At 32.8% G+C, this 11,693-nt stretch overlaps 1 protein-coding gene across 1 annotated transcript; it reads left to right on the forward strand.

Annotated features, from left to right (window-relative positions):
* The first annotated feature begins 2,546 nt into the window (after window positions 1-2,546).
* LOC111991558 (probable WRKY transcription factor 13) lies at window positions 2,547-9,465 on the forward strand. Its single transcript, XM_024023341.2, has 3 exons — window positions 2,547-3,205; window positions 3,328-3,555; window positions 8,962-9,465. Exons 1-3 carry the CDS (start codon window positions 2,907-2,909, stop codon window positions 9,131-9,133), a joined length of 699 nt encoding a protein of 232 aa, XP_023879109.1. The 5' UTR covers window positions 2,547-2,906; the 3' UTR covers window positions 9,134-9,465.
* Window positions 9,466-11,693: the final 2,228 nt, after the last annotated feature.

The following is an 11,693-nucleotide window of genomic DNA, read 5'->3' on the forward strand; positions in this document are numbered from 1 at the left end:
TAGTGACTTTGAGTGAGGAAGGCACAAGAGCACATCTAAAGTCTTCTCAGATTTGTGAAAATGTAGTTAGAGTTTTCCTTTTATACTTAGGAGAGTTGGACTGAAACCCTATATGTTTTCGCGGGCTTGAGCCTGATTTAAAATTCTGCAAAAAAATCCTGTCTGCGATTTTTGATCGGGCGAGTCTGATTTTTGATTGATCGAGCCTGGCATGTTTCGAATTCTTTTTTATGCAGCTTGTATGTTCTTGAATTCTGACTTGCAGCACCTTGAGGATTATCTAATCAAACCTGAGGATTTAGGAATTTATATCTAGACAAGTTTGTCATGGCTTGACAATTGTTCTAAAGTTTTAGAACCTAACAATATATCAATATATATATATATATATATATCCCTCAATCTCAATTATTTACAATTACTCGGTCAAATTGCAAATTTTCTTCAAAGGATTTTCCACCTGCGCTGACATCCTTGTATTGGCCCGACTTCTAATATAATGGTTACATCGGTAAAAAGAAAGTCTTAGTAAAGGGAATGACCCGTTCAATTTCTAGTTCTCACTGTCACTGACAATCAAATTTCTAACATTTTTTTTTGAGGGAAAAAAAAAATGTTAGAACATAAGTACACTCACAAAACATACCAAGAAGGATATATTCAAAACTTAACAATTCCAAATTTAATCATTTCAGCTTGAGAATTAATTAACTAATTAGTTACTGTCTTCGGTCCAGTCTTAATAATCAGTGCTGGTCATCACAGCCAAAACGTGAGTTAAACCGTAGTCCATTTTCTGACTTAGGTCGTTGTTACCACATCTACAAAATTGGAATGATCATTATATTTTCTAAACCCAAGAATCAGCCTCCCAAAAATCAATTCAACATAACGGAAAATTATTAGGTATTCCTGAAGTATCATAAATGTGTAATTCCCTCTTCACATGAATGGTGGGTCCCATGATGAATTTAACTTATGGGACCCACTATTCATATGAGAAGAGGGAGTACGCATTTATGGTACTCTGGGAATACACAATAATTTTCCCGAGGTAACGCTATCTATTCACTACCTTTCTTAGACCTATAAAAGCAGAAGATTTGTGCATTCAATATGACTGTTTATCATTTTTTCTAACTAGATCCTTCCAAATATATTTTCAAATGTCGAATGATATATTGTGATTAGTGTACACTTAGTTAGAGTTTGGATAGCGTGTCTGGAGCGTTTCTCAATGCGGCTACATTTTTCTGTGAGTCTCATGCATTATTCACGAGACTCACATGTAATTTTTTCAACCAAAACAACTTTAAAATTGGATCCCACAGTACTATTCACACACTTAAAAATTATTTTACTATAGTGTTTTCAATTTTCAATTTTCTTTTCAGTAATAATCAGTATCCAAACAGACCCTTTAAGTGGCATAATTATAGGACCATGCGAATTTTTGTTGTAATTGTCACCTCAATAAATTGTAAAAAAAGTGATTTATTTATTTATTATTATTATTATTTGTTTTTTTTTGCATTGCTCATTCATAATATATGAATGAGTAGGATTACTATAAAGAAGTTAAAGTCATATATCTATTTATTTGGAGTCTTGGACCTAGTGCAACAAACAGGTACAACATATAATCCTATGGTTAAAATTAGGACTCCATATATACATATATCCACAAGGTTTTGGTCCACGAAGAGTTTTTACATAAAAAGAAAAATAAAAAGTTAGCCAGGATTAATAAGTAAGCCAATTAATTGAAAAGAAAGGAGTTGATAAGAATATAATAGTTTGGTTTGGAATTTGAGAAATATTGGTGGGTAGATGTGGGGTTGGTTGAAGCGTATAAAGTTAATAAGGAAAAGGAGATGAGAAAGGTGAGAAGCTTTATTTTCTGCAAAAGGTCAAATAGGGCCTCTTTCATCAATCATAACGATATCCTCACCGCCGATGCAAGGAGAAGAGAGATTTGCACCCAAGATTCATCATCATTGCCATCTGATATTTCTTTTTGGTTGCCCAAAGGAAACCCTAGAAAATTAAAGATACAAAAAGAAACCCTAGAAAGTGAAAGATATATATATATATATATATGAAAGCATTATCGTCATCTCTTTTTTAATTTTTCATCTTTTTGAAAGATATTGTGGTGAATGATAATTTTAACTTATGAACATTGTATTATAGACTTGTCTTCTATTATTGTGCACTCATCTGTTTTCACTTTTATCCTTGGAGCCGTCTAGGTAACAAGTGGTAGCACAGGTTTTTTGTGCACTTAAATGTAAATGACTATTCTATACATATAAGAAAACACTAAAATTACTATAAATTTTCAAATTTCATTTTGGTAATTAGTACAAATTAATATACATGTCAACCAAACCCTCTACTGCTCAACCATTTGTCGTGTATTGTTGACCTTCATACAACAGTGAAATTCCACTACCCCATGAGAGACACGGACTTTCCATGCTTTTGAGGTCAAATAGTAACATGTGTAGCACTATATCACTTTAAAATCCATCACCAACTTTTTAGTTGAATTTTGAAGTCTTTGCAGTATTTTCCTTCTTTAATTTCAAGGTGGATTCTGGTTTGTATTTCTTTTAAATTTGATCTTCAGCTACTCTTCCTCTCTTTTGTTTATATGAGAATTCAAGAGGCTCTTGTACACAGAGAAAGAGAGAGAGAGAAAACAAGAAGGGAAAGTGGTGGTTGGTCATATTTATAGGTATTTGGGTACCTTCATATCTTAGTAATTCTATTTTTCTATCTATCCTAGAAGTTTGAGAGACCCTCGTGCTTTGAATCTAGCACTGCTTGATCTCCTATAAAAGGAACCAAGCACCTTTATATTTGATCTTCCACACTCTTCAAAGAGAGAGAGAGAGAGATATATGTCAACCACGTCTCAAACCATGCTCAACCAAGGTCTCTTTGAGGATCAAGAAGTGCCTACACAAATGGGATATTATCCTTTCTCTTCCAACTTGACCTTACCAGCTCCTATAGGATGCCACCAATCTCTCAAAGTCTTCACAAATACCCTACCTCCTTCACTTGCCTCTGATGCACCTTCCACTAATCTCAATGGAACCCTACTCACATCTCCCACTACTAAGCACAGAGAAGACACCACTTGTGATTTTGGAGGACCCCAACTCCTTTCCTTGCACAGATCAAGCACAAACCTATGGTAAAAGTTACAAATCTTTCTTATATCGAATCATGTAATGCTATCTTACTATTCCTTTATAATATTTTCATGCAAACCTTTTCCTCTAAAATGAATTGTGTACGGTTTTCAAATGATTTTAGGGCATGGAACGGAGACGTGGGAGAGTGCTTAAGCACCAAGAGAGCAGCAGGTGGAGATGACAATCATCTTGGGGTTTCTACCTTGAAGATGAAGAAGATAAAGGCAAGGAGGAAGGTAAGGGAGCCTCGGTTTTGCTTCAAGACCATGAGTGATGTAGATGTGCTAGATGATGGTTACAAGTGGAGGAAATACGGACAAAAAGTGGTAAAGAACACCCAGCATCCCAGGTTAGACAAATCAAAATCCACACTTTTCTTTTGTGCTTTAATAAACTTTTTGAAGAAAAAGGTTATTATCTCATTCGATTTTAGCTCTCATTAACCAGAGCAGGGTTTTCTAAATTTCATTGAAGTGAATAGGATCGTATATATTTACATGCATGCTAAGTTCCCTCTCATTATTGTTCTCATAATTTTGTTCTCATAATTATTGTTAAGCTTTAAAGTTTTACATACTTGGTGCAGGAGATTTCGATGTGTAAACATGTTTTGAGCAATATGATTAAAGGGTAAAATATTTTTAAAGGCAATGAACTGAAAGAACCAATTATTAGCTTGAAAAGAGATGTAATCACAACGGATCAAGAGATTAACAAACAATAATCAGGCCATCATCAATGTAATGGAAGAACAATTAACACTAAATCACTTCAGATTTTGGGGTTTAACACACTAATGACAATTTTTGCTCTCATTTTTCCTTTTTGAGTTTGACTGTGTTTACTTAAGCAATAAATCAAATATAGAAAATCATGATTGAAAGTACGAAATGACAGTTAGCGGTTACAAAAGAGCACAATATAGCATGCATAAACATTCATAATTATAGATATATGTGTATATGTTTACATATACACCAGTACGTATGTAAATTATTCTATAAATGTTGTACTCTCGGTTCTAGAAAGAATATTGACCAACCGTTTCACTCAAAAACAAAGGAAGTATACAGTTCTGTCTGACTACTTCCTCATTGCCTTCAAATTCAATTTTCTGGGCTCCTTGGTACTTCTAGGTTCTAGCCAGGCTAGGATATCCCCTAAATTTCCATCACATTTTATCCCCCTTGATTCACGGGTCATTCTTTTCTTATGGATGACAGCTTTAGCCACCCAGGAGCGTCAGATTCATATTATACATTAATAATGTAAGTAAGGATGTTTATGAATAATAATTGATCAAAATTAATTTAGTCAATAAATTATTTAGTACTCTTAGGGTATAATAACTTAGTATTCAATCCTTTTACATGAATATTGAATCCTACCATGAATTTAATTAATGAAACCTATTATTATATTTTGAAATGGACAAAAAGAGACCCGATACACACAAACAAAAAGAAGAAGGATTCTAGTACAAAAACACACCACAAATTCTATTCAAACTATAACTACTTTTAAAGGAATGTGAGGATAAATTATATTAAACACAACACCATGAGACCCAAAATTTTTTTTTTTTGAGAAACACAACACTATGAGACCCAATATCATATTAGAATAAGGAGTAGTACTACGTCATTTTATTCTAGGTGAATCTAATTATTTTCCCTAAGAGCCTTGTTGCAGCTTTGTTGAGTGACACTGTCCAGTTTTACGTAAGAGACAGTTTATATCTCTACATGTTGTAAGCAAAATAATTAATAAAATAAATCCTTAAAATTATGCCAAATATTGATGTCATGTATTCTTCTTACTTAAGGAAATGGGTAAATATTAAATACTCCCAGAGTACTATAATAAATTAAAAATAATGTTTTTATTCTCTTTAAATTACAACTACATATAAATATTACAAAAAGTAATAGTAATATTTTGTGATGAATAAATAATTATATATATATATATATATTTATACTTCCTCTATCTCATTTTGTTGATCTTGTTTAGAAGATTCAACTTTTTACATGAACATTATTTAAACTAGAAAAATCATTTAACAACATGATATATGACTAAAATTTATACGGCTACCTTAGCCCAAGGAAACAAAAAATGACCCACTAAAAAGAAGCTTTTGGCTCCAAAGACTGCTCATGCTTTTCACAAAGCTATTCTAAGTCTTTGCCATGTGCTTGATAAAAAATTATTAGTTACTTTTGAAATATAGAAACATGAGGCTCCTCTCTCTTCTCTTACAAGTGATATCCCCTCTCTTCTCTTACAAGTAATGGATATTTCTCTATTATTATATGAGAGGAAGGATTATTATGTTGTTATACTCTCACAATATTGAATAATTATTGGTGGCTGATGGGAGAGGTCAGAAACATTTTTATATATAAATTAAGAGTCCGTTAAGTAATGTTGTTCTAGTAATGTTGTTTGTATAAAAATACGTGTGGGTAAAAAAGTGTGTGGAAAAAAGTGTAATATTGTTTAAACACTGAAAACTGTTATTTAAAATACATTACCAAACACCCCTAAGTTGTTTGATTATAAAAGCATATATATATATATATATACATATGGCTGGGTTGTGTTCTGCAAAGAATTTGGCTCATGAGCAATGGCGTGCCAATTCCTTTATTGACTTGTTACCAATGCTAGAAAGAATCCTACTTTCTTACAAAGTCAAGGAAAATAATTTCTGGTAAATGATTTCACCTCTGAATAGCTAAGTCCCGTGTAATAATACACCTTGTTTGTTTTCTAGTTCATATTTTCTAACAATGATTATTGGGTTCGAGAGAAAATAGTTCTGTATGTCTCTCTCAGTCTCTTTCCCTCTCTCTTTTTCGTTGCAAAATTATTCAATGTCAAGACTCAAAAGCAGACTTTCCCCAGTCCTGGGTTTAGGGTTTTTAGTTTTTACTGTTAGAAGGTAAAATTTTGACCTTTTGAATGTGGGTTAACGTTAGTGATTTTATGACTTTGATATGAATCATATGATCAAACTTTACGCCGGCCTATTTGCCATAGTTGTCCTTACCTTTTAAAGTTGATGGCTTGCTGAGTTAAAGTTGATGGCACTTGCGAGTTGTGAAAAAGACCAAATTTTAAATTTGGCAGCCTTGGGTCTCGAGTCTAGGAGATTCTTTTAAATTATTATTATTAGCTTAATTATAATATGTGTTTTTACCACTTTTTAAAATCTTTTTTTTATAACTATAATTTTATTATAGGTAAAACTTAGATTCAATTTCTTAATTGTTATACTCTAAGGACTTCAGTTAAATCCAACCAACTAGCTGATTATATTTGAATTTAGTAAAAATAGCATTATCTATTATAAGTACAATTAAATTTAATTATGAGTATATTTGTCAAAAATCTTATAGATCAATTGAACTTTTTAGTGTTTTCAACAAAGACATTAAGAATTCAAATCTCTTACTTCCAACTATCAATGTATTAAAAATAAAATTAAAAATTCAACCATGTATTTCACTTAAGAACCTAAATGATAGAACTAAGATATTGTACTTAAATTTTAATTTTATATTTTCTTTCACTAAAACAACAAATTAAGTTAAAAAAAAAAAAAAAAAAACTATTTCAAACCCACACAAATCTGTCATACACAGTTGGACTAATCTCAGTTGTTCAACAAATTTTGAACGTCCTTGATGATAACATTGGACTACATTAAACTCAAGTTACTTCTTTATCACTGAAAAATATTTGGTTGTTAACTCTTAAGGGATAATAAATTCAGCGGGTTCATGCATTATATAATAGAGTTCATTTATTCGGATCTCTATGTTGTACTCTCCTCTTGGACCACAAATTAAAATATGTCTTTTCAATGGTGTTGTATAGTCCAAGTCATAAATGTTGGATATAAATTTTGTTTGAAAAGATAAATAGGGTGGGGTTAATGTTTAATACTCTATCTTTGGGGCCAATATGAATGAGTATGTAGACAATGTTAGAACATAGCACACAATCTTTGACGTGAAAATATATTGGGTACAATAAAATTTTACAACATTTTAATAATAAAGTTTAGATATAATCTTTTATGTATATTTGACTTATGATTGGTTGAAAGTTGAAACTTTTTAACTTTGTGCAAATATTATAAGATTTTATTGTAGCAATAAAATTCGTGTCGGTCAAAACTTTATGTTGCTAGCTTGCGACCCTGGAAACAAAAAAAAAGTATAGGTTCATGGTGGTCATGGTGAGCAATGTGTGAATAATAATTGCGAATAAGTTCCTGGGATTCTTAAATGACCAGTACATCCTAACAAAGTAGGAACCAGGGACCCAACAATATACAGTACTAATATGTGTAGGTCCCGTAATTCAAGTGAGATTGTCTTGAAACTAGGAGTAATAAGATGTGCAAGGCCCTCTAAATTCTAAGTTCTAGCCCACAGCACAAAATTTAATTCCATCAAACTTCTAAGTTCTAAACACATATCTTAAGCAAATTCTCAGCAAAAAAAAAATCTTAAGCAAATTAGAATTAATCCTAGAATGTGTTATATAATAGGAAACTGGCGTGGTTTATCAATCCCGTAACATGCAACCTTGTCTAAAACTGGTGCAATGATAAAATGGGATAGACTGACTAAACATTACTACTGATTAATTTCTGTTTGTAGGGATGGATTTTAACTGACCCTAAAGTTTTAAGACTAAAAAAACTTAGTAGCAGTAATTGTTGTTGTATGGATGGATTTGCATTTCCAGTTATAATTTTTCCATTCTATTCTCAGTCTTTCTAGAAAAATGATCAATTCAATCATTCAACGCTTATTTCATCACTTAATTAATTTTAGTGTTGTTATATATATGGAAAAGATGAAATTTTAGAAATTCTTTAAAAAAAATTATATCTTTTTCATTCTACTTCTAACCAATCAAATCAAACAGGCACATCATGTCATCACACGATGTTGTTTATCTAGTTTTAACTTGGGTGAACCACACCGAAAATTACTATTATTAAATAATTTGATAGAGGGGGTAGGCGGTAGGCCAATAGAACACACTAGGCGTAATGATCATGAAGAACGGTGAGATTGTGAAATGGTCGTGCATGCTCGATCTCAATGTTCCTGCATTGATTCAAGGAAAAGAAAATCAAACTTGTGGCCCATACATAGTGACAACCGACAATAATACCATCCTGAGTTTCTAAATAAATAAAAAACCTTTCTTATAAGTCACTCCAAAATCTATGAAAAAATGTATTTCATTCTTCGGATATATATATTTTACAACATGTAAGTTCTCTACGTTGTGCAAAGAAAAATGCATATATCTGATTTATAAGATAATTATTGCTTAAGATAGAGCTCTATGAATGGAAGTAATTCCCATTCATAGTTCATTTTGTCTAGGGTTATAAGACTCACTATTTTACTTGCTATATAAGTACGTTGGGGTGAGGCTACACAGTTCATCTTCTCAGATCATCTTCTCAGACCATAATATCTTCCACACATATAAACTAAAGCACCATAACACGTACACCACTGCATGCATGCTGTAGCTATTAGCTAACATATTACATATCTGCCTTCAATTTCCTTCAAAGTTCAAAAATGTCATTGCCTTCAAAACCTTGTTGATACCATATTCTCACTCTCAAACACACATGCAACTCAGTGCTATAGCTCACATCAAAACAAGATCCTGAACCATTAACACTTACCTATGATTTTGTCGATGCATGCAGGAGCTACTATCGTTGCACACAAGATAATTGTCGCGTAAAGAAACGTGTGGAGCGATTAGCAGAAGATCCAAGGATGGTGATTACAACCTACGAAGGGAGGCACATACATTCTCCTTCACATGATATGGAGGACTCACAGACTCCATCCCAGCTAAACAATTTCTTCTGGTAGAAATTTACTAATATGCTTAAACAGTGGTCTTTCTTATCCTCCACACTAGTGCTTTTGTATGAGCTTTACGGAATATTATTAGGTAGTCTTGGAGCAATGGTTGGGTTCTCACAATGGAGGTGAGACCCATAAGTGGGGCCCACCATAAGGCCCACTCCAATGTGAGAATTGGGAGTATTGCTTCAAGACTACCAAATAATTACTGAGTTTTACTGTACCTTTGTTAGTGGTGGCCGGTGGGGACTTGGAAAATAAAACAGTAATGTGTGTAAAATGGCCGTGTTTGTTGGGTCCCTACTCTATTGCATTATAAATAAAAACTTTCTTCTCAATGATAATAGCATCAGTTATCAGGTTCTGTACATATGTGGATAATGGATAGATGTCTCTTAGGCGCTTATCCTATGGGTGAATGAGATTAGGATTCTCTGATTTTTAGGATAACCTATCATGGATTTTCTAGCACCTAGTTATTAATTTTAAAGTGAGTATATTGAATTTTGCTTTGTCATCAACAACATCATCTAAACAAAGATAGACCTTATCATATTGGTATCCAAATTATTGGAAACTTGACAAAATCCAATCCACCAGTTTCAAACTAGATGGATAGAATTTTAAAATTTTCATAATGGAGATTTTTTATAGATCTTAAGTGGAGTTGGAAACTAAGAAAACGATACTCTTTATTTTACTTGGAATTATCCTAAGAATTACAGGAGATTGCGTGTGTAGCTATGATGGAAAGTAAGCTTTTTGGCCAAATCCAAACAGCTATGTATGTCTGAACCTTTACTTTTGAATTTGTTCTTGTTCTTGTTCTTTTACTTTTTCCAATTTTTCAGGGAGAAAAATGGTTAATCTAAAGATTTGTCCAATTCCATTTCACAATTTTGTTGCATCCTCTCCAGGAAAGTGATATTTGGTGTATTAACACAAAATGATGATAAGAGGGGCCAGAAAAAGTTGAGTTGAAAATAATCAAATATATAAGGCTGCCTTAATTTTTTTTTGGGTGGGATATAGGTAGATAGTGAAGGCACCCCAATGTTCATTTCCTTTCAGGGAGGCCATTTGCACAAGTCTTTGCCCCAAACATTTCACATAATAATGTGAGACAGGAGCCATATATATATATATATCCTCTCCATATCCTTGGTGTGAATATATATATATATATATAAGTTTTTTTTTTTCATAATCAGGACCTATATATATATATATATAATGGACCATATGTTTAGTCCTACAAAATGATTAGTCCGGTACTAAGCATCACAGAGAGTACTGTGAAAAAGTTGAAGCGACAAGGTGCCTGGTGAGATGGGAATGTAGGGATTACATTGGGTCCTACTGTGAAAAAAGTTAAAGGTTTTTTTTTTTTTTTTTTTTTTTTTTTTTTTTTTTTTTTGGGGTGTGAATCCCACCTTTAAAGGTTTAATTTATTAATTTAAGGCTTTTCAAAGGGGTAAAAATAAATTGCCCTCTAAATTTGCAATGCAAACACCCATCCACATAGTTTTGGTGTTAGCTCATATTTGTTATTGGGTCACTGGCCAAATGGCTTAATTTATGTGTTAAAGGAGCAAAATAAAGTGAGCGAAGCAGAGCACAATTAGTGAAATGGATCAGAGTGAAACATTATCTGCTCGCTCTAGTAAACATAAGCTTATAATTGAATCACGTAAATTATGTGTTGATTTTGGTTTTCTCTTTTCTTTAATCTTGCTAAACTGATTCTTCTATACCTTCACGATAGTTAGTGTAAGTTTAGATTATGCATTTTTTTTCTTGTTAGTTTAGTAGTGTATTTGCTTATTTATAATTTTTGAAAATTCACTTTCCTATCGCTTATTTCGTTCTCAAAGCCTCTTTCTCCTATATATATATATATATATATAATTATTAATAGTTGCTAGGGACGTTTTTGCGACAAGGGCCGAAAATGCGACAACGGCCTAAATCTCCCCTTAAGTTCTTTAGAGGTGTTTATTGTGGAGAATCAAGCCCAAAATTCCAAATGTATATTGAATAAAAGGTTAATGGTGCTTTGACAAGAGAGAATCAAAATGCTAATAACAAAAATGCAGAAAAAACATAAAAACATAATAGATCTAAAATGTCGACTCGCAGTCACCGAGAAGAGGGAATTTAGAGAGGTTGTGAGGAAGAGAGGTAAGGTTCCCTTGTACCCATATTTCCACCCCTAAGGTTTAGAATTGTGAGAATGTTTCCTGACTTTATAGGTTTTTGCTCTCAAGTTTTAGCTCTATGGGGAAAACGTGGTTTAATAGGTCTGAAATTTTGACCCACAATCACCGAGAAGAGGAAATTGAGAGAGGTTGTGAGGAAGAGAGGGAAGGTTCTCTTGTACCCATATTTCCACCTCAAAACTTCAGAATTGTGAGACTGTTGACTGGCTGAATGGAGTTTTGCTCTGAAGTTTCAGGTATGTGGGTAGAACGTGGCTAGTTCCTTTTAAATTTGATTAGGGCCTTTTGTATTGAACTTGGGGGTGCTCTAAGTGACTGTTTTTGGTCAATAGAAGAAGCTTTGGTCA

This window comes from Quercus suber, unplaced genomic scaffold (genome assembly GCF_002906115.3).
Source record: "Quercus suber isolate HL8 unplaced genomic scaffold, Cork oak 2.0 scaffold_18, whole genome shotgun sequence".
Classification (NCBI taxonomy): Eukaryota; Viridiplantae; Streptophyta; class Magnoliopsida; order Fagales; family Fagaceae; genus Quercus; species Quercus suber.